This window comes from Brassica rapa, chromosome A09 (assembly GCF_000309985.2).
Source record: "Brassica rapa cultivar Chiifu-401-42 chromosome A09, CAAS_Brap_v3.01, whole genome shotgun sequence".
Taxonomy (NCBI): Eukaryota; Viridiplantae; Streptophyta; class Magnoliopsida; order Brassicales; family Brassicaceae; genus Brassica; species Brassica rapa.
The window spans coordinates 5,410,687-5,434,772 of record NC_024803.2 but is presented as its reverse complement, the minus strand read 5'-3'; the positions used below and the strand labels follow the sequence as shown (position 1 = coordinate 5,434,772).

General features: G+C 37.5%; 8 protein-coding genes and 4 non-coding genes across 17 annotated transcripts; 9 read left to right on the top strand and 3 right to left on the bottom strand.

Annotated features, from left to right (window-relative positions):
- Positions 1 to 650: 650 nt before the first annotated feature.
- LOC103837692 (U3 small nucleolar ribonucleoprotein protein MPP10) lies at positions 651 to 3,859 on the bottom strand. 3 transcript variants are annotated; one of them, XM_009114060.3, is made up of 13 exons: positions 3,061 to 3,859; positions 2,904 to 2,961; positions 2,719 to 2,809; positions 2,517 to 2,627; positions 2,282 to 2,419; positions 2,125 to 2,193; positions 1,980 to 2,021; positions 1,827 to 1,895; positions 1,651 to 1,722; positions 1,510 to 1,563; positions 1,269 to 1,410; positions 1,090 to 1,152; positions 651 to 1,012 (listed from the first exon to the last, which is right to left on the bottom strand). In XM_009114060.3, exons 1-13 carry the CDS (start codon positions 3,710 to 3,712, stop codon positions 996 to 998), a joined length of 1,578 nt encoding a protein of 525 aa, XP_009112308.1. In that variant the 5' UTR covers positions 3,713 to 3,859; the 3' UTR covers positions 651 to 995. The 3 variants fall into 3 exon arrangements, with proteins under 3 accessions (XP_009112308.1, XP_009112306.1, XP_009112307.1); XM_009114058.3 differs by having other exon boundaries at positions 2,904 to 2,959; positions 3,050 to 3,858; XM_009114059.3 differs by having other exon boundaries at positions 651 to 1,006; positions 2,904 to 2,959; positions 3,050 to 3,856.
- Positions 3,860 to 4,360: 501 nt separating this feature from the next.
- On the bottom strand, positions 4,361 to 5,985 carry LOC103837694 (7-methyl-GTP pyrophosphatase). The gene is made up of 8 exons (XM_009114061.3): positions 5,856 to 5,985; positions 5,709 to 5,780; positions 5,454 to 5,612; positions 5,282 to 5,351; positions 5,095 to 5,186; positions 4,894 to 4,935; positions 4,717 to 4,797; positions 4,361 to 4,605 (listed from the first exon to the last, which is right to left on the bottom strand). Exons 1-8 carry the CDS (start codon positions 5,871 to 5,873, stop codon positions 4,534 to 4,536), a joined length of 606 nt encoding a protein of 201 aa, XP_009112309.1. The 5' UTR covers positions 5,874 to 5,985; the 3' UTR covers positions 4,361 to 4,533.
- A 377-nt stretch (positions 5,986 to 6,362) lies between these two features.
- On the top strand, positions 6,363 to 6,450 carry LOC117128799. Its single transcript, XR_004452191.1, has one exon. It is a non-coding gene; the product is annotated as a small nucleolar RNA SNOR75 (small nucleolar RNA).
- Positions 6,451 to 6,502: 52 nt separating this feature from the next.
- LOC117128800 lies at positions 6,503 to 6,590 on the top strand. Its single transcript, XR_004452192.1, has one exon. It is a non-coding gene; the product is annotated as a small nucleolar RNA SNOR75 (small nucleolar RNA).
- Positions 6,591 to 6,646: 56 nt separating this feature from the next.
- On the top strand, positions 6,647 to 6,716 carry LOC117128723. The gene has a single exon (XR_004452117.1). It is a non-coding gene; the product is annotated as a small nucleolar RNA Z105 (small nucleolar RNA).
- Positions 6,717 to 7,583: 867 nt separating this feature from the next.
- On the top strand, positions 7,584 to 7,657 carry TRNAI-AAU. Its single transcript has one exon. It is a non-coding gene; the product is annotated as a tRNA-Ile (tRNA).
- Positions 7,658 to 7,837: 180 nt separating this feature from the next.
- LOC103837695 (oxygen-evolving enhancer protein 1-1, chloroplastic) lies at positions 7,838 to 9,741 on the top strand. The gene is made up of 3 exons (XM_009114062.1): positions 7,838 to 8,147; positions 8,752 to 9,045; positions 9,140 to 9,741. Exons 1-3 carry the CDS (start codon positions 7,905 to 7,907, stop codon positions 9,599 to 9,601), a joined length of 999 nt encoding a protein of 332 aa, XP_009112310.1. The 5' UTR covers positions 7,838 to 7,904; the 3' UTR covers positions 9,602 to 9,741.
- A 1,608-nt stretch (positions 9,742 to 11,349) lies between these two features.
- LOC103837696 lies at positions 11,350 to 12,483 on the top strand. The gene has a single exon (XM_009114063.3). It carries the CDS (start codon positions 11,844 to 11,846, stop codon positions 12,309 to 12,311), a length of 468 nt encoding a protein of 155 aa, XP_009112311.1. The 5' UTR covers positions 11,350 to 11,843; the 3' UTR covers positions 12,312 to 12,483.
- A 757-nt stretch (positions 12,484 to 13,240) lies between these two features.
- Positions 13,241 to 14,197, top strand: LOC103837697 (STS14 protein). Its single transcript, XM_009114064.3, has 2 exons — positions 13,241 to 13,338; positions 13,461 to 14,197. Exon 2 carries the CDS (start codon positions 13,482 to 13,484, stop codon positions 14,031 to 14,033), a length of 552 nt encoding a protein of 183 aa, XP_009112312.1. The 5' UTR covers positions 13,241 to 13,338; positions 13,461 to 13,481; the 3' UTR covers positions 14,034 to 14,197.
- A 30-nt stretch (positions 14,198 to 14,227) lies between these two features.
- LOC103837698 lies at positions 14,228 to 19,308 on the bottom strand. 4 transcript variants are annotated; one of them, XM_009114066.2, is made up of 12 exons: positions 18,672 to 19,308; positions 18,494 to 18,585; positions 17,525 to 17,651; positions 16,977 to 17,058; positions 16,483 to 16,563; positions 16,269 to 16,394; positions 15,438 to 16,177; positions 15,251 to 15,350; positions 15,116 to 15,175; positions 14,944 to 15,030; positions 14,732 to 14,857; positions 14,228 to 14,619 (listed from the first exon to the last, which is right to left on the bottom strand). In XM_009114066.2, the coding sequence occupies exons 3-12, from the start codon at positions 17,590 to 17,592 to the stop codon at positions 14,317 to 14,319; spliced, it is 1,773 nt and encodes a 590-aa protein (XP_009112314.2). In that variant the 5' UTR covers positions 17,593 to 17,651; positions 18,494 to 18,585; positions 18,672 to 19,308; the 3' UTR covers positions 14,228 to 14,316. The 4 variants fall into 4 exon arrangements, with proteins under 4 accessions (XP_009112314.2, XP_033134118.1, XP_009112313.2 ...); XM_033278227.1 differs by having other exon boundaries at positions 18,681 to 19,308; XM_009114065.3 differs by lacking the exons at positions 18,494 to 18,585; positions 18,672 to 19,308 and adding an exon at positions 17,833 to 18,079 and having other exon boundaries at positions 17,525 to 17,720.
- Positions 19,309 to 20,197: 889 nt separating this feature from the next.
- LOC103837760 (protein DA1-related 6) lies at positions 20,198 to 23,040 on the top strand. Its single transcript, XM_009114133.2, has 11 exons — positions 20,198 to 20,230; positions 20,400 to 20,460; positions 20,556 to 21,016; positions 21,089 to 21,221; positions 21,329 to 21,403; positions 21,491 to 21,589; positions 21,680 to 21,892; positions 21,994 to 22,056; positions 22,162 to 22,280; positions 22,369 to 22,427; positions 22,529 to 23,040. Exons 7-11 carry the CDS (start codon positions 21,701 to 21,703, stop codon positions 22,828 to 22,830), a joined length of 735 nt encoding a protein of 244 aa, XP_009112381.2. The 5' UTR covers positions 20,198 to 20,230; positions 20,400 to 20,460; positions 20,556 to 21,016; positions 21,089 to 21,221; positions 21,329 to 21,403; positions 21,491 to 21,589; positions 21,680 to 21,700; the 3' UTR covers positions 22,831 to 23,040.
- On the top strand, positions 20,425 to 21,640 carry LOC103837700 (protein DA1-related 6). Its single transcript, XM_033280709.1, has 6 exons — positions 20,425 to 20,460; positions 20,556 to 20,789; positions 20,838 to 21,016; positions 21,089 to 21,221; positions 21,329 to 21,403; positions 21,491 to 21,640. Exons 1-6 carry the CDS (start codon positions 20,425 to 20,427, stop codon positions 21,638 to 21,640), a joined length of 807 nt encoding a protein of 268 aa, XP_033136600.1.
- Positions 23,041 to 24,086: the final 1,046 nt, after the last annotated feature.

Here is a 24,086-nt window from a genome sequence, read left to right as displayed (position 1 = left end):
ATAATAACAAGATACAAATCGTATGAATACGAAGTCTCATTTACTAGATATTCATATTATATATTCATATAGTTTAAAATTAAACTATATAACATAGAGAAATAATTAAATATGATAATTTCTAAATTTGTATTGAAAAAGTATTGAAACCTTAATATTTTTTGGTAATAACAAGATACAAATGATCATAAATCGTATGAATATGAAGTCTCATTTACCAGACATTCATATTATATATTAATATAGTTTAAAATTAAGCTATATAACATAGAAAAATAACTAAATATGATAATTTCTAAATTTGTATTGAAAAAGTATTAAAACTTTAATATTTTCATTTTGAAATTTGCATTCAGGAAATCGCACATTAGAAATTTTGTGTTTATCATATGAATATAAACTCTCAATAATAAATATTTATATTAAAATATACTATATATCTATGTCAATGTTAAACAACCCCTCCCCCAAATCTTTTACTATATATCTATATCAATATTTTGAAATTTAATTATATACCCTATAAAATAAATAAAAATATTTTGTTTTGATTTATGTATTTACTCTAATTTAATTATATACTTAATACGTAAATAATACAAATAAATAATAGTAGATAAGCCTCAAACTTAGTTATAAAAATCTCAAACTTAGTTATAAAAATCTTATTTGCAGCTTCTTTACAATCACACTATTAACTTTTGGGTGACACTTAACAAAATAGCTTAAAAAAGTGCATAATATAAAAATCAACATTTCACTTCTAAGTTTAGTGAAAGGTGGCGTGTTTCATTATGGTCGGATACATGCCAAAAGCACCCATCCGAACAAAATTCTCGATCTTAAAAAGTTCAAAAAAGTTTCAAATATTCAAATACATGCAAAACTCTTGATATTTATCCAATCTTGAAGCAGTCTGTGTTTAGTAGATGCTTTTTTCTCTACAACTGCTCTTGACTGAACTCCTCTGACCTTGAATCCGCACGGCTCACCAGTTATTCATTGCCTGCAACTTCCAAAGAGTACTAAACGTTCAACATTTGATGTTTTTCATATTCTCAAATATCTAATGTAATGTGAAAAAAGTACCGGTGCTAGGAATCTCTGAATTAGTATCCCGCGCCTTCTTCACCGGATGATTTGCAGATTCAGCTGTTCCACAAGCGACATGTAAAACATGTTAGAAACAATAACTATGACAATGTAGGCCGGTCGTCTTATGGATTAAGTGGGCAGACTCTGTGCCTTTGTCATATTCACTTTCTTACCTTTAAACTTTCTTTTCTTCTTAGCTCTCCTTCTCTTCCTCTCTTCCTGTGTAAGCTCTGACTCATCCTTAATCTTGCCTGTCCCCGAAAATATTTCCTCTGGAGCAAGCATTGCTGCATCTGACACTGCCACTGGCGCAACCTATACACAGTACACAGGAGCAAGTTGCTTGGTACAATGGTGCTCTCATCTCAATCAAACAAACAAAAAAAACAGATGAAAGGGAACAATAAGAATTACCTCTTCCATTGCTATGGCTGGGACGTTTGTCTGTATAGACATTTCTTCTATTACCTGAAAGTTTTTGAGTATTAAAGCTGTTTAAGTGCGTAGCAAATATGAATAAACATCATCATTAAGGATCTAAACACATAAACATACTGGCTTAGGTGTAAAGTGGAAGTGGGAGAGAGCATCCAACTTCAGGCATAGTTTCTTGAATAGCATGCTTGCCTGATTTAACGTTTATAAAAACAAAAATATGAGTGTGATAAATAGACTGAACAATGGAAGGGAGAAATCGATACGTAAACAGATGAAAAAAATCAAGTGGGAACCTCTTTCTTTAGTTCATCAGAGAAAGTAGCTGGAGCAAAGGCTGGATTAGATTTCTGCACGTATTCTTCCTACAAATAGTCGAATGAACCAAATAAATTTGTAAGCTTGGTCCTCTCTCAAAAAAACAATAAAATTTTGTAGATCATACAAACCTCGTACACTTCAGCAAGACCCTTCTTGCTTTTACTATCGTCCTGCACATTTCCAAAAGAAAGCAAAACAGATTATACTGGTATTAATAAACTGTTAACTAGAGCAAAAAGATGAGAACACGTGTTATAGTTCAATAAAACTCACCAATTCCTTGGCTTCTCTTTTGGATTTAGTGGGCAGGTTAGGCGCACGTTGAACATCATCAAAACGAGCCTAAGAAAGTCACAAGATCAGTTATGCAAAATCAAGAAGAAGAAACAAAGGAGAATTTTGTTACAAACTAGAGCCAAAGGTAATATACCTCAATGATTCGGCTCTTGATCATATCCTCAAGTGAGGCTGTGACCTCTTCTGTGATTACAGGAGGAGGCCTGGCATTGTGCTCAAAATCTAAATCAACTTCTAAAGCACTATTCTTTGGCCTCTTTGTAGCAGTTACCTTTCAACATGAGAAATCATACATAAAGTCAGCTACAGAAAGCAACATTTCCTTTTTTTCTCAGTGTTAATAGTGGAGGGAAACATGGTTGGGTTACCTCTCCTTGCATAGTCCAGTGTTTAGGATCTAAGTTTGCTTTCTCCATCTGTTCAATCTTGGACTGAACCTTTAGGAGCTCTTTCTCATGGGTAGAGAGTTTTTCATTGCCCTAACAGAAAGAGTTAGTCAGATCACAAATGAGCAATGAAGTCACCTGCATATCACAATGCTTTTAAGAATAAGTAAAGCCGATATAGTACCTGGTTTCCATCTCCAGCTTCCTCATCTTCAATGACATCTCTCATCGTCTTTTTTGTCTCTTTCTTTTTACCACCAAAGAAATCTTCATACCTAATTATAATGGACAAACCTTAGAACAAAACTAAGGTAGAAGGACTGCCTAATAAGCTCATTCACTTAATAAAGAGGCATATAAGAACCATACCTCGCCTTTCCTAATTTGTCAGCGTCTTCGTTGTCATCACCAGCAAAAGCACCAAACTAGAGGACAATAACAAATCAAAATCATTCGAAAGAAACAAAAAGAAACAAATAACACTTTATATTCCTGAGCAATATTTATATGTTTACCTCCTCATCTTCCTCATCCTCCTCATCTTCATCTTCGTCGTCTTCCTCATCATAATCATCATCATCACTCAAATTTTGATTCTTTCCCTTTGACAATCCTTTCTTGTTATTGTAGTCCGTCCCATACTCTTGAGCCTCACCCTCCTCTAAAAAATCCTCCAAATCTTTTATCTTGAAGAACTTGTCCTCTATTCCTTCATTCTCTTCCTCACTCTCCTCCTCTTCCTCTTCCTCTTCAGCTTCTCCATCCTCTTCTTCCTCCTCTCCTTCACTTTCATCAGCTTCTAGCTCATCATCATCATCATCCTCACCCTCATTATCATCATCCATCTCCATCTCATCGACATCCCCCTCGACAGCCAAACCTCCTACTTTGCGAATCTCTTTAGGGTTTTTAGCAAACCGCTTGACTTCATGACGCAAGCTTGACAGCAAAGGCTGAGACTGCATATCAATCTGCTGCCAAATCTGCTCCGCGTCGAAACCATCAACCAAGAGCTCGTCGAAAGGAGACTTAGGGTTGTGAGGCTTCAGCTTGGTGAAGAGATACTGAGATGCAGCTCGAGCCACCTCTGAGATCGAGCTTGGCGCTAGAAAAACAGGTGGTTCCGTTGATTTAAGCTTCTCAAGGGCTTCGAACCCCGAATCCTTTACAGCTGCCATGGATGAAGCAGCCAAGGTTAGCAAATCGTTGCTTCCTCTGATTCTCAAGGTATGTGTGTAAGCAGGTGCCCTCGAGAATTAGGTTTAATGGTCAATGTCAGCGATGGTGGGGTTTAAACGGCGGTTAGGTTTATGGTATGTATCTCAAAAACCCTGAGAATCAAATATCTACCATAAAACCTCTCACTCAGACAGAGAGTTTGCCTTCGGCCAGTTTTGGGCCTTATGAATTTTAATTGGGCCATGCTTCAAAAGAGAAAAAACGTTATTGGTTTATACATTTTGATTGATTTAGAAATTTATATAGTATTTACAAATCTAAGTAAAATATACAGATTTTTAAATTTTTTCGGATTAGTATTTACAAATCTGCAGGTTTTTTTCTCCGATTTAAGTCTTTGTATTTTTAACAAAAAAAATTTATACAAATTCATTCAAATCCATTATAAAATCAAATCTATTAATAAATCTGTATGATTGTATAACATTTGATTTATATTAAAATCTATAAATCATAAAACCAATAACACTTTTCAATACGGATTTTAAAATTATAAAACCAATAACACTAGATTTAGTTTAGATTTTCAAATCCATTAAAATACATTAACCTCCCTTAAAAAATCACTTACAATAAATATGGTTAAGTATCAAGATTCAGTAAAAAATTCTAGTTATATACTTGTGTTGAAGGAATTTCAATCTTTAAATATCATAAGTGGATCAAACATCACAATATTTCAATGTTGCAATAAGAATCTCAGTGTATTATCAGTCTACGCCTTCCTACATGAGGAATCTTCAAGAGGGAGGGGGTGGAGCTACAACACATCGGTGATGAATTTTTCAGTGAGGTCTTTAGGAAGTCCCATGACTGTATCAACTCCTCCCACCTACAACATTACAACGTAAAAAGGCTTTTAGAGGTGTGTGTGTACATCTAAGCAAGCAATATGCTGGAAACAAAACAAGCAAGCTTATTGTATCGGAATAGCAGTGCTAACCACGGTATCGATAAAGGGTGCGATGAGGGGATGCTCCAGCATTAAACCTCCAGCAACTTTGAAAGTTACCGCATCATCAATCTGAATATTGAAAACACAAGCTGAGTTCACGAGACTGGTTTATAGCAAGGAAAGAAAGAAAGAAAGAATGAGTGGGGTGGTTTTAGAAGATTTTACAAGATCGTCTATGACTTTTTCTGGAATCTCATGGAAATAAACCTGCGTCACAACAATACCCACACAAACTGTTAAACCACCCACAAGAATAAGGAGAATGTTTAGTTTTCTTTTCAACGACGGCCTTAATCAGAAAATAATCAAATATCATCGAAAGAGAAGAGGAGAGAGGACCATATGTAGATGATGATAGTAGTGTACCTCAGCTTTGTCCCATCCGATTCTTTGAACACCAGTTTTCAAGTTCCTTACTAAAACAGAGCCCACAACGCCTCCGTGTGACCCGGAATAGCCTGGTATAGGTTTCAAAGAAAAAATGCTTAAAATCATATCACCTTTGTTACAGAAGTAGAAAAATATAACTTGGACAAAGAAAAAAAAGGCAGACCTTTGATAAAAAGGCGAGCTTCATCCTTGGTGGTTGGTTTTTCTCTAATGACACCTTTGTACACAACAACCTACCCATAATCACCTCAAGTTCAAAATAATAATCACAAGAGACAGAAACTCTAATAGTAAAAAAAAAAACAAAATAAATAAAAGAAAAGAGTAAGCATTACAGTGTCAGCAGTAATCAATAAGGTTGGTTGAAGATCCTGAGCAAACTGGCTTTGACCTCCCAATTTAGATATAATCTCATCAGCCTTGGCTTGAGCGATAGCTACAACCAAATCTTCAGGATTGTCTCTCCTGATAGCTTTCTCATCAATGTCTGCTGTCTTCAACCCCAACATTCCAAGTCTCGATTTCAACATCCTAATTTTTTTTAACTTAATAATAGAGAGAAGAGTAAACAAAATAGGAGAAGCAGTTACCACGACAGTGAATTCGTATCCCATTTCAGCCAGTATCCTTTTTCTCGCCATCGATTGAGATCCCAGAATCATCTGCTTCGTTTTCAATATTTTCCAATTCGAAATCAAAAATACACTAAAGCCAGAGAGAGATATAAAAATAAGTACCTTGAATCCTCTCTTCATTGCCAGCCTCGTCTCCTTGCTCTGTGAGGACAGCAGCTGAAGAGTGAGTGAACAGGTAAAGATAACCGGTATAAATAAATACGTATTAGAAACAACATACCGTAGTTTGTGGACTATATTACAATTTTTAATCAAACCCACTTGTGACTAAACTAATTACGTATTAGAAAGGCCCATATAGAACAATTCTTAAACATGGGCCATGTTTTTTGTAAGCTTATCAAGCCCGTTTACTTACTAGTATCACACACTTCATGTCGTTTTTGTGGAGTGGACGACCTATAACCCTAAACCTTCTCCTATAAATTAGCCAGCTACCGTCAAATCTTTAAATTAAAGTACAATCTGGGTTACGAATCATAACCTTATAGTCTCTGCAAATTTCCTCGTGTTTTCGTTAGCTTAGCTCTGTCTTGTCTTCTCTTCCTTTTAGTATATGCATATTGTTCTTAGTGCAAAAATACGTTATTTTGGTTAGTAAAAGAAAATTCTCAGTGATGAAGAAACAATAGATGACGAGTCCGATGAATCCATTCATAAAAATCATGTGGACAATCGAGGCATTTGTCTGAGAGGATTGATTTTTCTTTTCTTGTTTTATTAAACTTGAGTTTCATTAAAAAAGAGTTTCTCCGTGATGAACAATACAATAGATGACGAGTCCGATCAATCCATTCTTTAAATCGTGGGGACAATCGAGGCATTTGTCTGAGAGAAATCCTCTTCTATTTACTAATTTTTTTAATGTTTTTGAAAGATGTTTAAAAGATTTTAAGGCATGATGAGGATTGTTTATTGTCATCTGATTAATCATGATGATTCAAAACCTCCTACTCATTCTGAGTGCCTGTCTGTGACTGTCTGTAAGTTTAGTGTCTATCTGGGTTACTGTCTGTAAGTTTATGCTCCTTAATTTCTAGGCATTAATTTCTTTTATGATCTCTCGGTTTAGCACAATACAGTTGGTAGCTCTGCCACAAAACAATTGTTTTAGGCAAGCACTAGTGGGCTCTTCTCTCCGGCTTTACCGAAGCCCAATTCATAACCCGTAACATATACAGAAACATACAGAGACAAAGTAAACTTATGGACACAATACCCGCAATTTGTAGTACTAGTGAATTGAATAACAAATTTATAACTAAAGCCTATTCATTAAATCTCAATTAGTAGTACTTGTGAACTGAATAAGAAAGTTATAACAAAAGCTATTTCATTAGATCCCACTTCCTGCTTAGTTGCATGTGTAACTCGTAAAACTTAGAGATTTAGAATTGTGTTTGCGAGGTATCCGAATGACAAATGAACTACAACACATCTAATTTGCACTTCTAAAAAATCATAATTGAGAAGCTCTACTTCATAATTTCTATCTGTATTCTTTAATTTAATTGATTTGGTATGGAAGCTGAACCATGCTTAAGTTGTGAATGAAAATATCACTACCAAGCACAACATGCATCAAAAAACACAAAATCTGAACTATGTTTAAATTGTGAATGAAAATATCACTAACGAGCATACACAGTAAAGGCCGTAGAAACTTTACAATCAAGCATAAAACGTCTAAGCTCTAAACGTACCTAACAAAATACCATCGTGTAGTAGGGAAGGTAAGGACGACTATAACAATTTTGGGTCAAAGTAAGCTTTTAACAAACAGAAGATCAATATTTTCAATTTAGATAGTATGTTTACACTGCCAACAAAGGCCCATTAGCTCAGTTGGTTAGAGCGTCGTGCTAATAACGCGAAGGTCGCAGGTTCGAAACCTGCATGGGCCATACTTTTTGAAATATTAGCAACAATTTTATGCCATATGTACATGTCAGCATCCGACAGTATCATATCTTCACTTAACATTTGAACACGTGGCAACAGAAGAAACCAGTCGCTACGATTTCAACAATACGAACCAATCAAAATACTCGCCTTATCCCTATCTTATCTCTCTCTCCTAACCATTACTTACTTTAGTCTTTACTTTCTCCTCTGCTTCTGATCACAAAAACCTGAACCATCTGTGGCGCCATGGCAGCCTCTCTCCAATCCGCCACCACATTCCTCCAGTCGGCGAAGATCTCCACCGCTCCTTCTCGTGGGAGTGCTCACCTCCGGTCGACTCAGACCGTCGGCAAATCATTCGGCCTAGAAACTTCCTCTGCTCGCCTCACTTGTTCCTTCCAATCTGACTTCAAGGACTTCGCCGGCAAATGCTCCGACGCTGTCAAGATCGCCGGATTTGCGCTAGCAACCTCTGCCCTCGTCGTCTCGGTAACTTTCTCATATCACCTACTCTTTCTTGTAAGAACTATTAGAGTGAGCAAGAAACATAATGGAATAAAGAAACATAACGAAATAAAATGATTCTGACTTTATTACTATGTCATCACATTGTTTTAAATTTAACTGAAACCATAACAGAACAACACTAATCCAATACCAGTTTTAGATTAGCATAATAAAATGCGTTAACCTGTATGTTCATGTTAAATTTGATGCAATCATTAGTACCAAACTTGTTAATGCTCCCATGCATACCGAATTGATGTTTATTTGATACTCCCTCTGTTTTTAATTAAATGTAGGTAGTTTTATCAAAAAGAGTTTGTTTCACAATATAGGTAGTTTACATATTTCAATGCACTTTTTTCATTTATTAGATATTGTGTGACCAATAAAATAATATTAAGATTTTTATAATTGGTTGAATTAATTGATTAAATGATATATTTTTTTAGATAACAACTTTCTAAATATTTGTGCTTTTAAGTAAAACTACTTATAATTAAAAACAGAGGGAGTATATGATTTTACGAATTATTGGGATCAGTTTACTGAATTTAAAGTTGTTTGTTTTTTTTTGGTGTAATGAAAGGGAGCAAGTGCAGAAGGAGCTCCGAAGAGACTGACTTACGATGAGATACAAAGCAAGACATACATGGAAGTGAAGGGAACTGGAACTGCCAACCAGTGCCCAACCATTGACGGTGGCTCTGAGACTTTCTCCTTCAAACCGGGAAAGTACGCCGGCAAGAAGTTCTGCTTCGAGCCTACTTCCTTCACCGTCAAGGCTGAGAGTGTTAGCAAGAACGCACCTCCTGACTTCCAGAACACCAAGCTCATGACCCGTCTCACCTACACCCTCGACGAAATCGAAGGCCCCTTCGAGGTTTTGTTTGCTTCCACATCAAGAAACATACTCTGCTTAGGGTTACGGTTACGGTTGATGACTGATCGAGTTTTTTTTATTGGTTATTGAGTAGGTTTCTTCAGACGGAAGCGTGAACTTCAAGGAAGAAGACGGCATCGACTACGCTGCAGTCACCGTCCAGCTTCCAGGAGGCGAGCGTGTGCCGTTCCTCTTCACAGTCAAGCAGCTTGACGCCTCAGGCAAACCAGACAGCTTCACTGGCAAATTCTTAGTCCCTTCGTACCGTGGCTCGTCCTTCTTGGACCCAAAGGGCCGTGGTGGATCCACAGGATATGACAACGCCGTTGCATTGCCAGCTGGAGGCAGAGGAGACGAAGAGGAGCTTTCGAAGGAAAACGTGAAGAACACGGCAGCTTCGGTGGGTGAGATCACTCTGAAAGTGACCAAGAGCAAACCTGAGACAGGAGAAGTGATTGGAGTGTTTGAGAGTCTTCAGCCCTCGGATACTGACTTGGGTGCCAAGGTACCAAAGGATGTGAAGATCCAAGGGGTGTGGTATGGTCAACTTGAGTGATGATCATGTTATCTATATCAAAACATCTTCTGTTAATTGTATTCGATGATAATGAGAACATCTTTTGATGCTTTCTATGTTTTTCTCTCTTATAAAAATTGCACATTCCTCCTTATAACAAAATGTGTGGTTTCAAACTATCAACTTTGAGCTATGAGCTTATGAGCTATGTACATGTTTAGCCTAATTAACCGGTGGCTACAATGAACTAAGATGTTTGCAAACTGGCTTTTTGTAAATAATTTGGATTAAATATTCGGTTCGTTTCCAATTTAGTTAACTTAAAACTAGAAGTTAACAATAAAATAACGTTGATAATTAGTGAATATACAAATGATTGAATTAGCTGGTTTGTACGGTAGGCTTGTGGTATATTTAAATGAAATTAGTTAGAATAGACTGGCGAGTAGCAAGTGGAAATAGTATTTTCATAATTTCTGTAAGTAATTTAGTCTAATCAGCTTGCTCCTTATGGACCTTACCCTGTATTTAATGTGCATGGGGTTGTGAATACTAAACAAAACACTGTTTAACTTATAAACAAAACATATTGTGTCTGTGCTTGGTCTTAGATCCCGTGACATGAAAGAACACAGACAATTGCATTAGCGTGGGACAGCACATAACAATGCAGGTCACAGACAGATTCTCTCTTAAGTTTAAAACCTCTGGAGTTAGTATATAATTAATAAGATTTGATTAATTTTCTCGGGGACATAATTATATTTTAAATCCTAGCTAGAGAGGTCGGATTCGTAGCAAAGTATAGTACAAGTCTTTGCATTCAGTAACCAAAAAAGTTTCCAAGATACTCTTACAGTAGATTCTACAAGCGTGTGTTAATATCATCTAATCACATGTTCTATATCCAAGATCATTTTGTTTTGAAGAATGTTAAGTTCCATCTTACGGATAATCCACCACCAATACACTAAAACTACAAACCTAAGAATAAGGCAGTAATAAAGACAAATTAAAATCGCGACAAAAACATGCATCATGCTGAAAAATGGAACTACGTAAGCAAAACTGTATTGTTGTCCAATTTCACCTCATGTAATAACTATTGTTGGCCTTGCATATGACTGTCACCACCGTGGGAGATCAGATCAGTATCCAGTAGATCTGCAAACCATTAGTTTATCATTCAAATAAAGTGACTATTGGGACGTAGGAAACATACACATCAGCCAAAATATCAATTTATTAAAATAAAATTGTCATCCTCTGATTTGATTTCGGTGGAGATGTGGATGATTCCAGTCCCATACAAGCATAGGGAAAAAAATTATTTGGTGTACATGTAAATAGCAAGTTTGAGCTATTTTTTTTGTAGAAAGTAATAGAGTGGTAGGGCAATTAGATATTTATCTGATGTTATTTGAAGCATTAGTATATTAGTATAAGCCAATGAAGTGATTACTTTTGAGTTTTGATAAAGGATCCAATTAATAAATATCTAAACAAAAAAAGCAATATGTCTACTTTCACACAGAAAGGAGGAAAGATACTCTTCAACAAATAATCAAGAACAAAATCATTAAAGTATAGTTTAATAAAAACATAATACAGATAATTCTATACAACTTTTGCTCGTCCAACATAAGAAAATATCACTTGACAAATAATTTCAAGGTTCTCATTAATGCCACGTTCATGCAAAATAAAAAGTAGTAATAAAAAACAGAGAGTAATAAACAAATACACGATATAATGGTAGGTGACTCTTGTATCTAATAAGGGCCCAAAAGAATCTGATAGGACCCAGAACACCGATGGGCCCCACTTTCACATGCAAATTGTCTTCACGTGAGATCTTACCCACCGGAGACGCGAAACCTCCCGGCCATCTCGATCTTGTCTGCTTGCCGGTGATGCCTCTGTTCGTGTCACGTGGCCCGCTCCTCCTTCACCACCTAAGCTCCTTCCTCTCGCATTTTTCGCCACGTTACTCTCTCTCCTTCTTTCCCGATATACCCCTTTGCATGAGGCCCATTCGCCAAACAATAACCAAACCCTGAGCTGTCATGTTCCTTTGTTATCACTACACGACAAGTCCTACGTGGACTTTTAGATTCTCGAGGCTAGTTGTCTTCTTCTTCCTCGGTATTCATATATATAAACTCCTTTCAAGGTCGTCTCTTTCAATTCACAAACCACAACACAACACAACACAACATCAAGATCAAGAGTTAACTCATACAATAGTTACTTCCCTTTCCAAAAATAAAATATATAAAAAATGGGAGCTTGTGTTTCACGTGAATCTATGAGAGGAGACTCGGCGAAGCTTATATTGTTCGACGGCACTTTACAAGAGTTCTCATCTCCGGTCAAAGTGTGGCAGATCTTGCAGAAATACCCGACGAGTTTCGTCTGCAACTCAGACGAAATGGACTTCGACGACGCCGTTTCAGCTGTCTCCGGCAACGAGGAGCTCCGGTCGGGGCAGCTTTACTTCGCCTTGCCTCTGACGTGGCTCAATCATCCGCTAAGGGCGGAGGAAATGGCAGCGTTGGCTGTTAAAGCGAGCTCGGCGTTGGCCAAGAGCGGCGGTGTCGGATGGGTCTCCGTCGACGACAGTGACGTCGACGGTAAAGTTTACCAGCCGAAAAATATCGCCGGAGTGAAGACAAACGCCGGGGGCGGAAGATGTTGTGGCAGAGGGAAGAGGAGATTTACTCGGAACCTGAGCACCATCGCCGAGTAGTGTCAATTAGTCATTTTGAGAAACCAAAAAAAAAAAAATCTCCGACGTAAAAAATTGTAATTAGAGATGTTTGACTTTTTTATTAATGGAGAAAAACAAAATTATCAATTAGATTTGAATTTTCGCTATTTTTGTTTGTTGCTTTATCAATGATGCTACAATGCAATTGATTCTCTCACACGTAAACAAATGTTCATCTAACAAGTTCTGTGAATCATCCCTCCTTCTAGTTTCTTTGAAATCGGCAATTCGGTTGGTTCATGGTGGTTATTAGCCTAGTGGTTATACCTAGATTTCGTAAAATTTATTTGACCGAACCAACCGCAGGTGAATTTGAAATCATTTTGAAAAATAAGGCTGCATTGGAAGATAAATCTTTCACAGAACATTTTGTTTGTTAGTTGAAAGAAATAAGATAAGGATTAGCATTTATGATATGTTTTGATGGAAGTTGTGGTCCATTTCTACTTCCCTTCTGCAAATTTTATTACAAATGTTTCTCAGAAGTACTTGTGCATTTATGACTTATAAATGTTTCTCAGATAGGCTTAGATAACACAACGTGGTAAATAAAAGCCATCAATTAAAAGCTAAATACAAGAACATTTCAAATTCTTTATTGCCAGTTAGTGATTTTTATTTCTTTTTAACTTTTGCTGGGTGGGAGGATTGCATTTGAACCGCATAAGAATTCAATAATACAAGAGGAACGGTCGTGGAGAAAGCACAGCCACCAGGACTAGAATACATTTTTTTCGATTAGATGTGGTGGGACTAACAACAATAATTAAAGTGGATTATTATAGGCAAAATTGGAATACGTGAGGCGAAGAGGGCTGGACCCATTGGCCCTATATAAGCATTAATATTAATGGGCCTTGAAAACAAACAAAAGAAATTAAATAGGGAGTTGGGTATCTGTCAGTCACATGCACAGCACAGACAGGTTAAGGGGATCAATCACCAAAGTCACATGCCATGATCCTCTCCTTCCTTTGGGAGTATTATTTTGTCTCCTTCCACCAATGTATCCCACATCTTTCTCCATTATTCATCTTTTATACTTCCTGTTTAATAATTTTTTACTAGTGTTTTAACTAAGCTTTAATGGCCTTCTCTCTATATATAAACGGTTAGTGATCTTTTCAGGTTGCTAAAATCCACCAAAAAATGTCTCTAGTCCATTATACCATCCTCGTGGCACTTCTTGTCATCTCCGCCAATGCAGTCTCTCCTCCAGAGAAGTTGAAACCCAAACAAACCGTCCCTGCTTCTCCTCCACCTCCCACAATCTCTGCTACCGCCAAAGCTTTCACCGACGCGCACAACAAAGCCAGAGCCATGGTAGGTGTCTCGCCGCTAGTATGGAGCCAGACGCTGGAGGCGGCCGCGAACCGGCTGGCTCGTTACCAGAGGAACCAGAAGAAATGCGAGTTTGCGAGTCTAAACCCTGGGAAATACGGCGCGAACCAGCTTTGGGCCAAAGGTTTGGCCGTGACGCCGACTCTTGCGGTGGAGACATGGGTGAAGGAGAAACCTTTCTACGACTACAAGTCGGACAAGTGTGCCCCGAACCACACGTGTGGTGTCTATAAACAAGTCGTGTGGAGAGACTCAAAGGAGCTAGGCTGTGCTCAAGCCATGTGTACTAAAGAGTCAACGGTTTTAACCATTTGTTTCTATAATCCCCCGGGGAATATAATTGGTCAAAAGCCATACTAGAAAGAAAAAAATGTATTAATTAGTTACTAGTGTCTAATTTTCATGTCAAAAAAAAAAAACAACCGAGTATTATGATTTGATCTGAATGATAGTATTTAAATGCGACCGTTGTATGATCAATCATGTGCAAGCTCTGAATTACAATGGGATATTTTTAATGACAAGTAACTGTCAAGAGACAAGATCCACTCATCAAGACAAAACACAACACTATTATAATTAGAAAATGGGGACATAACAACGATCTTTTTTATATACACACATTATATGAAAGAATAATTTTTCATTTGGCAGCTTCTCTAAGAATAAGATATCTGAATGTAAAGCTGTGTGGGATCCAATCAATGGCCTTGCGTGATTTACTACCAGATTGGCATCTCTTAAAACATGTTCTTGAAGATTCCGGTATACTCCGGTTAACCAATTCCGTCAAACCCGCCGGACATAAACCGGACTCTTTTGCAAAGGTCTCCACAAGCTTTGGCAGTTGGACTTTCTGATTGCGTAAGCTAAAGTTCATTCTTATGTAGTCTTCTTTCGAGGTTTCTAGCTCTTGCTGGATTCCCTTTGGTGTATATACACGCACCTGTTAGAAACAAAAAAACAACAACCAAGAAGCAGAGACTTCAGCTTTTAACTTGCATTAACAAAAGGCTTTCGCAGATTCTATTGACGTTTTCTTAAAGTGATCTCAATACCGGGGGATCGGAATGGCTGCCTGAAGTAAGTGCAAAATGTAGGAGAGGTTCGGGGTGATCGATTGCGTAAGCTAATCTCTCATCTCCTGCTTTGAACTTCTTTGAAGCAAATAGTAGTCTAAGCCACTAAAACAGAAAAAAAGTAAAAGAAAAAGTTCACTTTATCGTTTTGTACGTTGAAGAGAATGTTCATGTTTTGTCCTCTAACTTACCAGTCCAGGATGAGACATTTTACATCCAAGAATTGAGCTTTGTATTGCTTCCGCGCTAACCGTGTGTCCACCAACGTTATAGGCAGCCTTTAGAAAATGTGAAAACAAGACAAATTACAGAGAAATAAGAGATTGTTCAGGTGTCTTTCTCTGTGAAAGAGATGTTAGTTACCTTGAGTAGCAGTAGGACTCTCTTGACATTGTTCTGTGGAATCCCATAAGCTAAGAAGGCCTAAAAGAGAATGGAATAAATTGCAATAAGAGTCACAAAACTGACACTGATTCTTTTGAAGAAAGAGAGTTTTACATGCATCACAAGTGCATTGTGCACATTAATCCAGAACGCAAGCTTCTCCTCATGTTTCAACTTACTTGGATCGACTTCCTCCAACCTACTGATAAGCGACCTGCGAGAGTTTTAATCATTTTAAAGATCCACACTACAATTAAAATTCTACATTCAATCCATATGTCAAATCTAAAAGCTGACTCACTTGAAGTTCTGCAGAAGATCTTCGACCTCACTGGCCTTTTTGGCGTCTCTGTAAATGCAAAGCACTTCAACCATGGAGCTGTAAGGTCCACTAAAGCCCTTCTCTCCTTCTACACGGAAATAATCATCGAAGGAGGAGCTGTTTCCCAATCCAGGGGTAGATGTATCGTATTGGTCAGAGGGCGATGATAAAGACGAGTCTGACGATGAAAGTTGTTGATGTAGTACAGAAGGAGGCTCAGCAAGCTTGCAGTATATCTCTGACATACACTTGACCATTCCTTCAGACAGCTTGTTGGGTGTCTCTGCAACATGATCCGAGATTCGGGTGCCAAGATGTTCAGCTAGACTTATTAGATTCTCTCCACTGTGCACATACAGCGGTTGGGAGTGGCATGAGCGGATGGCTTTACCCCATGAATCTTCTGGAGAAGCTTTCTCACACTCAAATGCTGAACGCTGGGAGTGGCTACGGTGAAAACTGGACTCCGTTTGGTCTCTGCAACCTGCAGGAAGCAGAGGATCTGTTTTCGATGGTGTATCATCTTCTTCAGAAAAGTCTAGACGCCTTGTAGGGGTTGTTATAGGAGGAGACTTTGGCTTCTTCTTCTTCTCTGAATTTGGGGTTACAGAAGAGATTCGCTGGTCAAAGGCTTTTCGATATAACGAAAGAAGATACTGTTCCAAATGAATAACTTCCATCTCCAGAACCGCAATGTCTTTGATCAAATCAATAGCTGGCTGAAGAAAAAAAGGAGAAAACGTATCTTTAGACGCACAGAGCTCTGTTTCGAAAAGATATATGAAGTTTTGGGAAGTACAAATGACACACCTTGGGCATGGAAATGTCGTTTGTTTCAGTCAGCATGTACGAAGAAGCTGTTCCATAACCTAACGCCTTCTCTAAAGCACAACGAACCTTAAACTGATCCTGTAGTCTTGTCTCGAGCTGATCAATCTGTGATTCCAATAACAGGAATAAGGTTACTGAGCCTAAACCACGGAGTAAGGACATGAACCACGTAAAAAAAGACCGTACACATTACCTCTTCCTTCAATGAAGATTCGGTGACTGAATGATATTGATTATGCTTGGCACTGGTTGATTCATTTGAACGCTCCATGTCCTAAACCAAGTCAGATAAAATCCATAAACAATAACCAGTCTAAGAAGAGGTTTTATAAAATGATAAAAGAACATATTTACGATAGAGATTATTTTCTACAACGTTAATAATACCAGAAAGGAAATTCTTCCAAAAGATTACAAGACAAGTAAGAAGGATACAAAGAAGAATAACGAAACATTTTGTGTAAAGGCATGCTTTCACAAAAAAGATGCAAAAGGGTAAAAGCAGCTTGGGGGAAAAGAGAGAGAGAAAAAAGATACTCATTAGTCAAAGAAACATATAGATAAATCCAAGAAGGCAAGAATCATGTCTCAGCTTCTTAGGCTGTTCTTTAACAAATACCAATACACTTTATCACAACTTTTTTACATGTTCAAAAAAAAAAGGCAAAGAAAGATGATCGTACTCACCAGTTTGATGCGTTGAGAGGCTTCAAAAGAAGAATTGGAATGTTTATCTCCCTCAGTACTTTTCTTTTCTGGAAAGCTGGCACTGTGAATAAAGAGCAACTAATAAGAATCAATGGAAACGACATGAATAAAGATACTCAAAGAGATTTTATTTTACCTTTTTGGAAACAGATTGCATGAAACCAAGACTAAAAACATAGTTTTTAACTCTTTTATCACCAAATAAGCATTTAACAAGTATGTCTCTTAGATCCTTTTGTATCAGAATAAACTCAAAACATTAATTGTTCATCTACTACTACATAAGCAAACTTTTAAGCTATCATTGTCTAGTTCAGGACCATAAAAACTATAGTTTAAGCAACGGAAAACAGAGGATCTGAGAGATGTTGCAAACATCACTGTAAAATTTCCAGTTTCTGCGGTGACCCATAGCAGCAAAGGGATTCCGTTAACAGAAGATAGGGACACATATAGAGCAATCTACAGAACTAGAAGAAAAAAGAAGTTTCTGGTAATAACGAACAACAATAGAGTAGACAGTTTACCTCTTGGAACGCTTGTGGGTTCGGGCCATCCTCAAATCCAACATTCTACTACCAACTCCAAATCCCATTTGTCTCAAAGTTACCAACCACAAAGCTGACCTTTTCTCCTAAGTAGCTCCCAGGATAACTAGAAAACAAAAGACTTAAAGGAAATGCTTCAACTGATCGAAGCAGAAACCGCATGGCTCACTAAAACCTATAATAATTAAAAAAGAGCACTTCAGTTTCAACTTTTAAGCAGAGATAGATAGCCTCAAAAGCTAAGGATTTTTTTTTTTTTGTCGAAAAGCCAAGTGAATCTTCTTCACCTGTAAGATGACATGGGAACTATAAAACTTGTGAAACTTCCACTATCTTTCAACAAGGAGGAAGTTTTTAACACTAAAAGGGAACAAAATAAGCGTGGTGGGTTCCAAACTAGGAAGAAAAGTTGGGTATGGCTCATGTGTTCACGGAAATGGTGGTGAGAAGGAGAGTCGAGTCGTGTCAAAAAAGCCAGTCACCAGTGTGTACAAAAGACCCTAAGAGTCGTCTAATTTCCAACCAAATCGGCAAAAAAAGAGAGTTATAGCTAGAGATCTACATATATAAGTCAAAATAGACAAAGTGACAAAAGCGTTTTTGCCTCTAAAAAATAAAGTAACCTATATTTTATAAGATTAGCTGATTGTTCTATTCAATATCCATGAATGTTACCACTAAAGATGGAATGGGATGATTAATAATAAGGAAGAAGAAAAAGGAATATTTGTTAAATAATGTGTGGATGTATATACAACAAACAAGTCGGAGTTGTTGACCGTCTCTCCACAGTTCTCTCATGAATCACATGGCCCCATTGGCACGAAATATATATTCTTTATCTTTTACATGACTCTAACATCTTAGAATATTATTCTATTCATATTGTTATGACTTGTGGGAAGAAACTTGAAAATGGAAACAGAGTATTGAGTCAAAGAAAGTTACCACATGGGCCATAACGTAGGAGATGGGAACAAGGAGACATTTCAACGAACAGTTGATCTGCAGTATAACCCGTGACTCCCCATATCTTGTTTCTGTAAAGCAAAGGGATACATTAAATCAAAACCAAGGACATGGATCGAATGCAACCTTATAATGAAACATTTTGGTCGGTTAATACAAATGTAACTTGTCTAAGTCTCGACTTCCTTCCGTTTGTCGCGCGAGGAAAAGAGCTTTACACATTTTCAAATGTGAACGCATATAAAGGGCGTAATGGGCCCTTGAATTTGACAGGTATGGGCCTTTGTGAGCCTTTTAAATCTCGTTTACTGGGCCTTTTGGGTCTTATATCATGCGGTAGCCTTTGATAATAACATGATCCATGTTGCCGAACGCACCTCTTCTTCTTTACAGAACATTTTTTATTAACCGAAACATTTCGTCTGCCAGTTCTCAAAATTCTATGCATTAAACAGGATATATATATTGAATACAAAACACAGTAATGTTATATTTGAATTCACCTTAGTTAATACAAGGAATTCGAAATTATATCAAACGTAAAAGCGAAGATGGATTGAAATTAAAGAAGTGGAATCTATAATTAAATATTCGTACATATTAGAAAGAATCAAACATGGAAGCAAGATAACAAGAGCAGGAGACAAGACTTGAGAGAATTGCCAAGTGAGACGCTCGTCTTCTTAAACTTGTTCATATTCTTCTTGTTCTTGAACCACTTGCTCTGTTTCTTGGAAGACAAGTTAGCTTCATCCTCGTAGCTTTTGAAGGTGTAGCTTCTGAGATATCTACACCTCCGGGCTTATGATTATGAACCTAACGTAATCTCCTGGTGAGTGAAAAGCTTCGTCCGTGGCAAATCTGCTCGACCCTCATCATTTCTGTAATGTAATCCTTGTTGACTTGTCCTCTAAAGAAATCTTGAACCCTTTTGTAGGCCTGCTGAAAATGAAATTTATTGTAAACTGTCCTTTGGGAGATTTATTTAGTCACTGATTAATACGACTTTTGAAGTTGGTAGTTGGTACACAGCGCAGGATAATTTTGTTTTAAATTCCATTTATTCAATTAAAAATATTTACACGTGGAGCTGGAAACGTACGGTGTGAATGAGAGAGGTAGACGTCACTCGCCATGTCGTCAGCAGTCGACGTCGACACAGGCTTGTATTTTTTGACGTAAGAATATAGGCCGGAAGCCCCTTTTATTTTGTATCAAAACGGCAGCGTATGAGGAGGGAGGGAAACCCCTTGATTGAATCGTCTGGGAAAATATTTAACATTAACGAAAATGCCATTGAGAGTGACATATCTGATGGAAGATCGGAAAAGAAAAAGGAAAAAGCTTTTTGATTTGGGCAGCGGTAAGTAACCAACCAAAAACCCAAAAGCCATAGCAACGGGGTAGGTATGAGATTTGTTTTTTGTAATTATTTAGATGCCAACTTGATCCCCTATTACATTCATCCGAGTCGTTGGTTCGTTATTTAAAGTTTGATATTAATAAAGAGATTCTCCATCGTTATCAAAATTGAGAAAATTTAGCAAAAACCCATGTGAGTTCTTTTTTGTCACGTTGTTAGAGACTCTATGCATTCCACTAGCAGCTCAAGTGCCGTGCTCTGCTTCTTCTGTTTCTCTGATTATATATTGGTCTCATTTTCTGTTTCAGACAACCCACCTCAGGACTCTGGTACCATCCTTTACTAGCCATATTGTATTTTCTTTCTTCTGTTTCTGACCAATCTGTGTTTTTTTGTGTCTTTCTAATCTTAACCCTTTTGTTTCCTAATGATGCTGTGGACTTGCGGTTAAATGAAATGTTTTTTTTGGCTTGGACAAAGTAAATCTTTCATTGATGACAAATAGGTTGATACCTTGCGCAGGACGCTAGAACGGGGAAGAAGATAGATGGGGTGCTTCTGCTTCAAACCCTCCACCTCTGAGGTTATATGTCATTATCTGTGCTTGTCCTAGCCATGTTTTGCTTTCAATTTGCCTCCTTTACCCTTTTTTTTAAAGACTTAACCTTAAACCTGCAGGATCCTTTTGAAGCTGAAACTGATATCGTCAAACAAGTGTCATCGAATGATGCTCACGTTCAAGAAGATGAACAGCTTGCTTTGGCCATTCAAAAATCTAAAGAAGACGAAGAGGAAAGAAGGCCCACCAGGGACTTAGAAGAGCATGCACATGAGAGAGGAGAAAGGCAAAATAATTATGACAACTCTTCTTCTTTGAAAGACAAAAAAGAAGGACAGACTTCTGAGGAGAGTGTAAAGGAGAAAGACAAAAGAAAGCAGTTTGAAGAAGAAGTGAAGTAGGATGAACAACTTGCTGTGAGTCCTCCTCCTCCTCCTCCTCCTCCTCCACTTGAAGAACATGACAACATTTCCTCTGAAGCTCGCTTGGATGAGAATGAGGAGCAGCGGATTATCTGGGAGAGTTTGAAGGATAAAGGTCAAACAAAGCCATCTGAAGATGAGGTCATTCCTCCTCGTAGGTAAGCCTCTCTATTGCTCATTTTTATAAGAAAATATGTCTTGACACTGTTTAAGAATGTTCACACATATAGCAAGTGTGGTGGTTGCCACTCTGAGATTGAACAAGGAGGATCAGTGGATGTCTTTGGTGTTCCTTGGCATCCTGAATGTTTCTCTTGTGGTGCTTGCCGTAACCCAATTGCTGTCCACGAGGTTCAAAACCATGTACGCAAAAACAAAAATCCCTTTTAGAATTGCTTGGTAGTTGTTATTCTAATCTACTCCTTGACTTGTTTCATTTGTATTCTTATTGATATCACTAACTGCCTTAGGTCTCAAACTCAAGAGGCAAGTTCCACAAAAACTGCTATAACCGGTACTGCTATGTCTGCCAAGAGAAAGTTAAGGTATACATGCACACTGGTTATGTTATGGATTCCTTTTTGGTAATTTTCAAGGTATTGAGGATTTAATGTTTAACTGTATTCTTACAGATTAGAGAGTACAATAGCCATCCTTTCTGGAAGGAGATATACTGCCCTGCTCACGAAACTGATGGAACTCCCAAGTGTTGCAGCTGCGAGAGGCTAGAGGTGCGTGAGTTTTACCCTTTACAAAACAAGGCAAGAAAGGAAACGAGATGATGATGAGTCAAAGGAATTGAGTTGTTTATTTTTTGGCAGCCTAGAGAAACGGAGTTCGTAATGCTAGATGATGGAAGGTGGCTATGTCTAGAATGTATGGACTCAGCGGTTATGGATACTGACGAAGTCCAGCCTCTTCACTTTGAAATCCGTGACTTCTTCCATGGCTTGTTCTTGCCAGTTGAGAAAGAGTTTTCTCTTCTTTTGGTGGAGAAACAAGCCCTGAATAAAGCTGAGGAGGAAGAGAAGATTGTTAGTACATTTCTTAACTGATAATTTCTTTATATATATATATATATGTATCTCTTCTTTTTTTCACTCACACACCTCTTGTAAGTTTCCAACACAAGCAGGACAACCAGCATGGTGTGGTAACCAGAGGTATTTGCTTGTCTGAAGAGCAGATTGTCACAAATGTAAATAACGCTTTTTTCTACACTAGCTTTAGAGTCTAGCACAAGATTTTGGCATTCATGACTTAAAACTCTCTGTTCCACACACGCACATATATATATAAACAGGTGTCAAAAGGGCCAAAGATGGGGGAGAACAAGCAGCTAACAGGAAAGACCACGGAATCTCAAAGGGTTGTGAGTGGATGCCCGGTCACTGCAATTCTCATCTTATATGGACTTCCTAGGTAACATCACTTTTTTTACCCTGTGTATAATACTTGCTCTCCCTGTGCCTATTAGACTAAATGAAAGCTCTCTTGAAAATTAACACAGGTTACTAACAGGATCTATCATGGCTCACGAGATGATGCATGCTTATCTTAGACTCAATGGTATGTATGTATGTATTGGTCATAAATAAAAAAGACTCAAATAGTTTTTTTTTTCAAGGATTTACATAAGAAAGAGTGTGTTGTTTTGGTTATGGTTACAGGACATAATAATTTGAACAAGGTTCTGGAAGAAGGAATATGCCAAGTGCTAGGGCACATGTGGTTGGAGACTCAGAGATACGCCCCTATTGATGTTGCTGCAGCTTCTTCTTCTTCTTCGTCAAATGCGGCAAAGAAAGGGGAGTGGTCTGAACTCGAGAAGAAGCTGGTGGATTTTTACAAGTATGAGATAGAAACAGATGAGTCAGCTGTCTATGGTGAAGGGTTTAGGAAAGTTAACTATATGGTTACAAACTCCAGCCTCCAGGAAACCCTCAAAGAGATTCTTCCCCGCCGGGGTTGAAGAAGATGATGAAGAAGAAGATCATCTCTGATTCAAAAGTTTTGAATCAGCTCATGTACGTACGAAACATACCATATGTATATGCACGATCTCAGATTCATTGAGCTTGCTTTTGTGTAAACAGTCTTTTCTTCTTGGTTTTCCGGTAAAGTTGGAACATTTCTGATGGACCATTTGTTTGTCCACTGTGGAATATTTGTTCTGCAGATATAGCTCGAGTCTACAATCTCCAAGTTAACTTTTCTTCTGACAGTTGGGAACCGTTAGTTCTATTGGGTCCAATGGTCGTTTAAGACCCATTGGCTCTGCTGCTAATTTCTCATGTCTGGTATATTAGACCATGATTAACCCGGGATTCTTAGAGAACTTCCGGTAAGAACCCCAATCCTACGAACCCCAGGTTAATCATGCTTTTAATGGGCTTTTTAATGGTCACGCACGCCATTCAAATTAGCCGAAGCACTCGCAGCTAATTGATAGTAACTTGTTCGTCAGTATTAGGATTATGAATTAGGGAACCACGTGATGGGGTTTCCATCTTTATAAGTATTATTTTCTTTTCCTTCTTCTTCTTCTTTTTAAATGCGGGTTTACGAGATCATATTAAATTACTAAAACAATAATTCATTACCCACTTAGAGATAGAACGCCATTTTATATGCATCTATACTATATTATACCTGCATAAAAAATACAGAAAGAGAGAGAGAGTATTAGGATATAAACATTAAACAATATCCTAATCAAATCATATCATACCAAATTTAAATGCTTATATAAAGAGCCCAGTAATTTCAAATAGAAATAGTCTGAAATCAATGATTAATAAAATTTAAATCAAAAAGTGACATAAAAACATACATTAGCAATTTAGCAAAGATACGGGAATAAACATCGTACATTACCAAAATAGTTTTAGGGTTGGAGTATATAACATTAGGCCAACCAACTAAAAGCATTATCACTTGACCCATTAAAAGTGAAATGAGATTAATCAATCTACGTGGTACCCAAAACAAAGTGATGACTTTTTCCACATCTCTTAACTTTTCTTGATTAATTATTACAATATATATAATATATATATCTTTACTACGGTATTAATTATTTGTCTGTAAAATAGTTGACGTTCCCTGTCATTGGATCTAAATATATATAATGTAGAAATACTATATATATCTTATTATTAAAATAAAAACAACGTAGAAGTAACAAAGGGCTTGCTTGTGTTGCTTTTGTGTATATAGTTTTTGTTT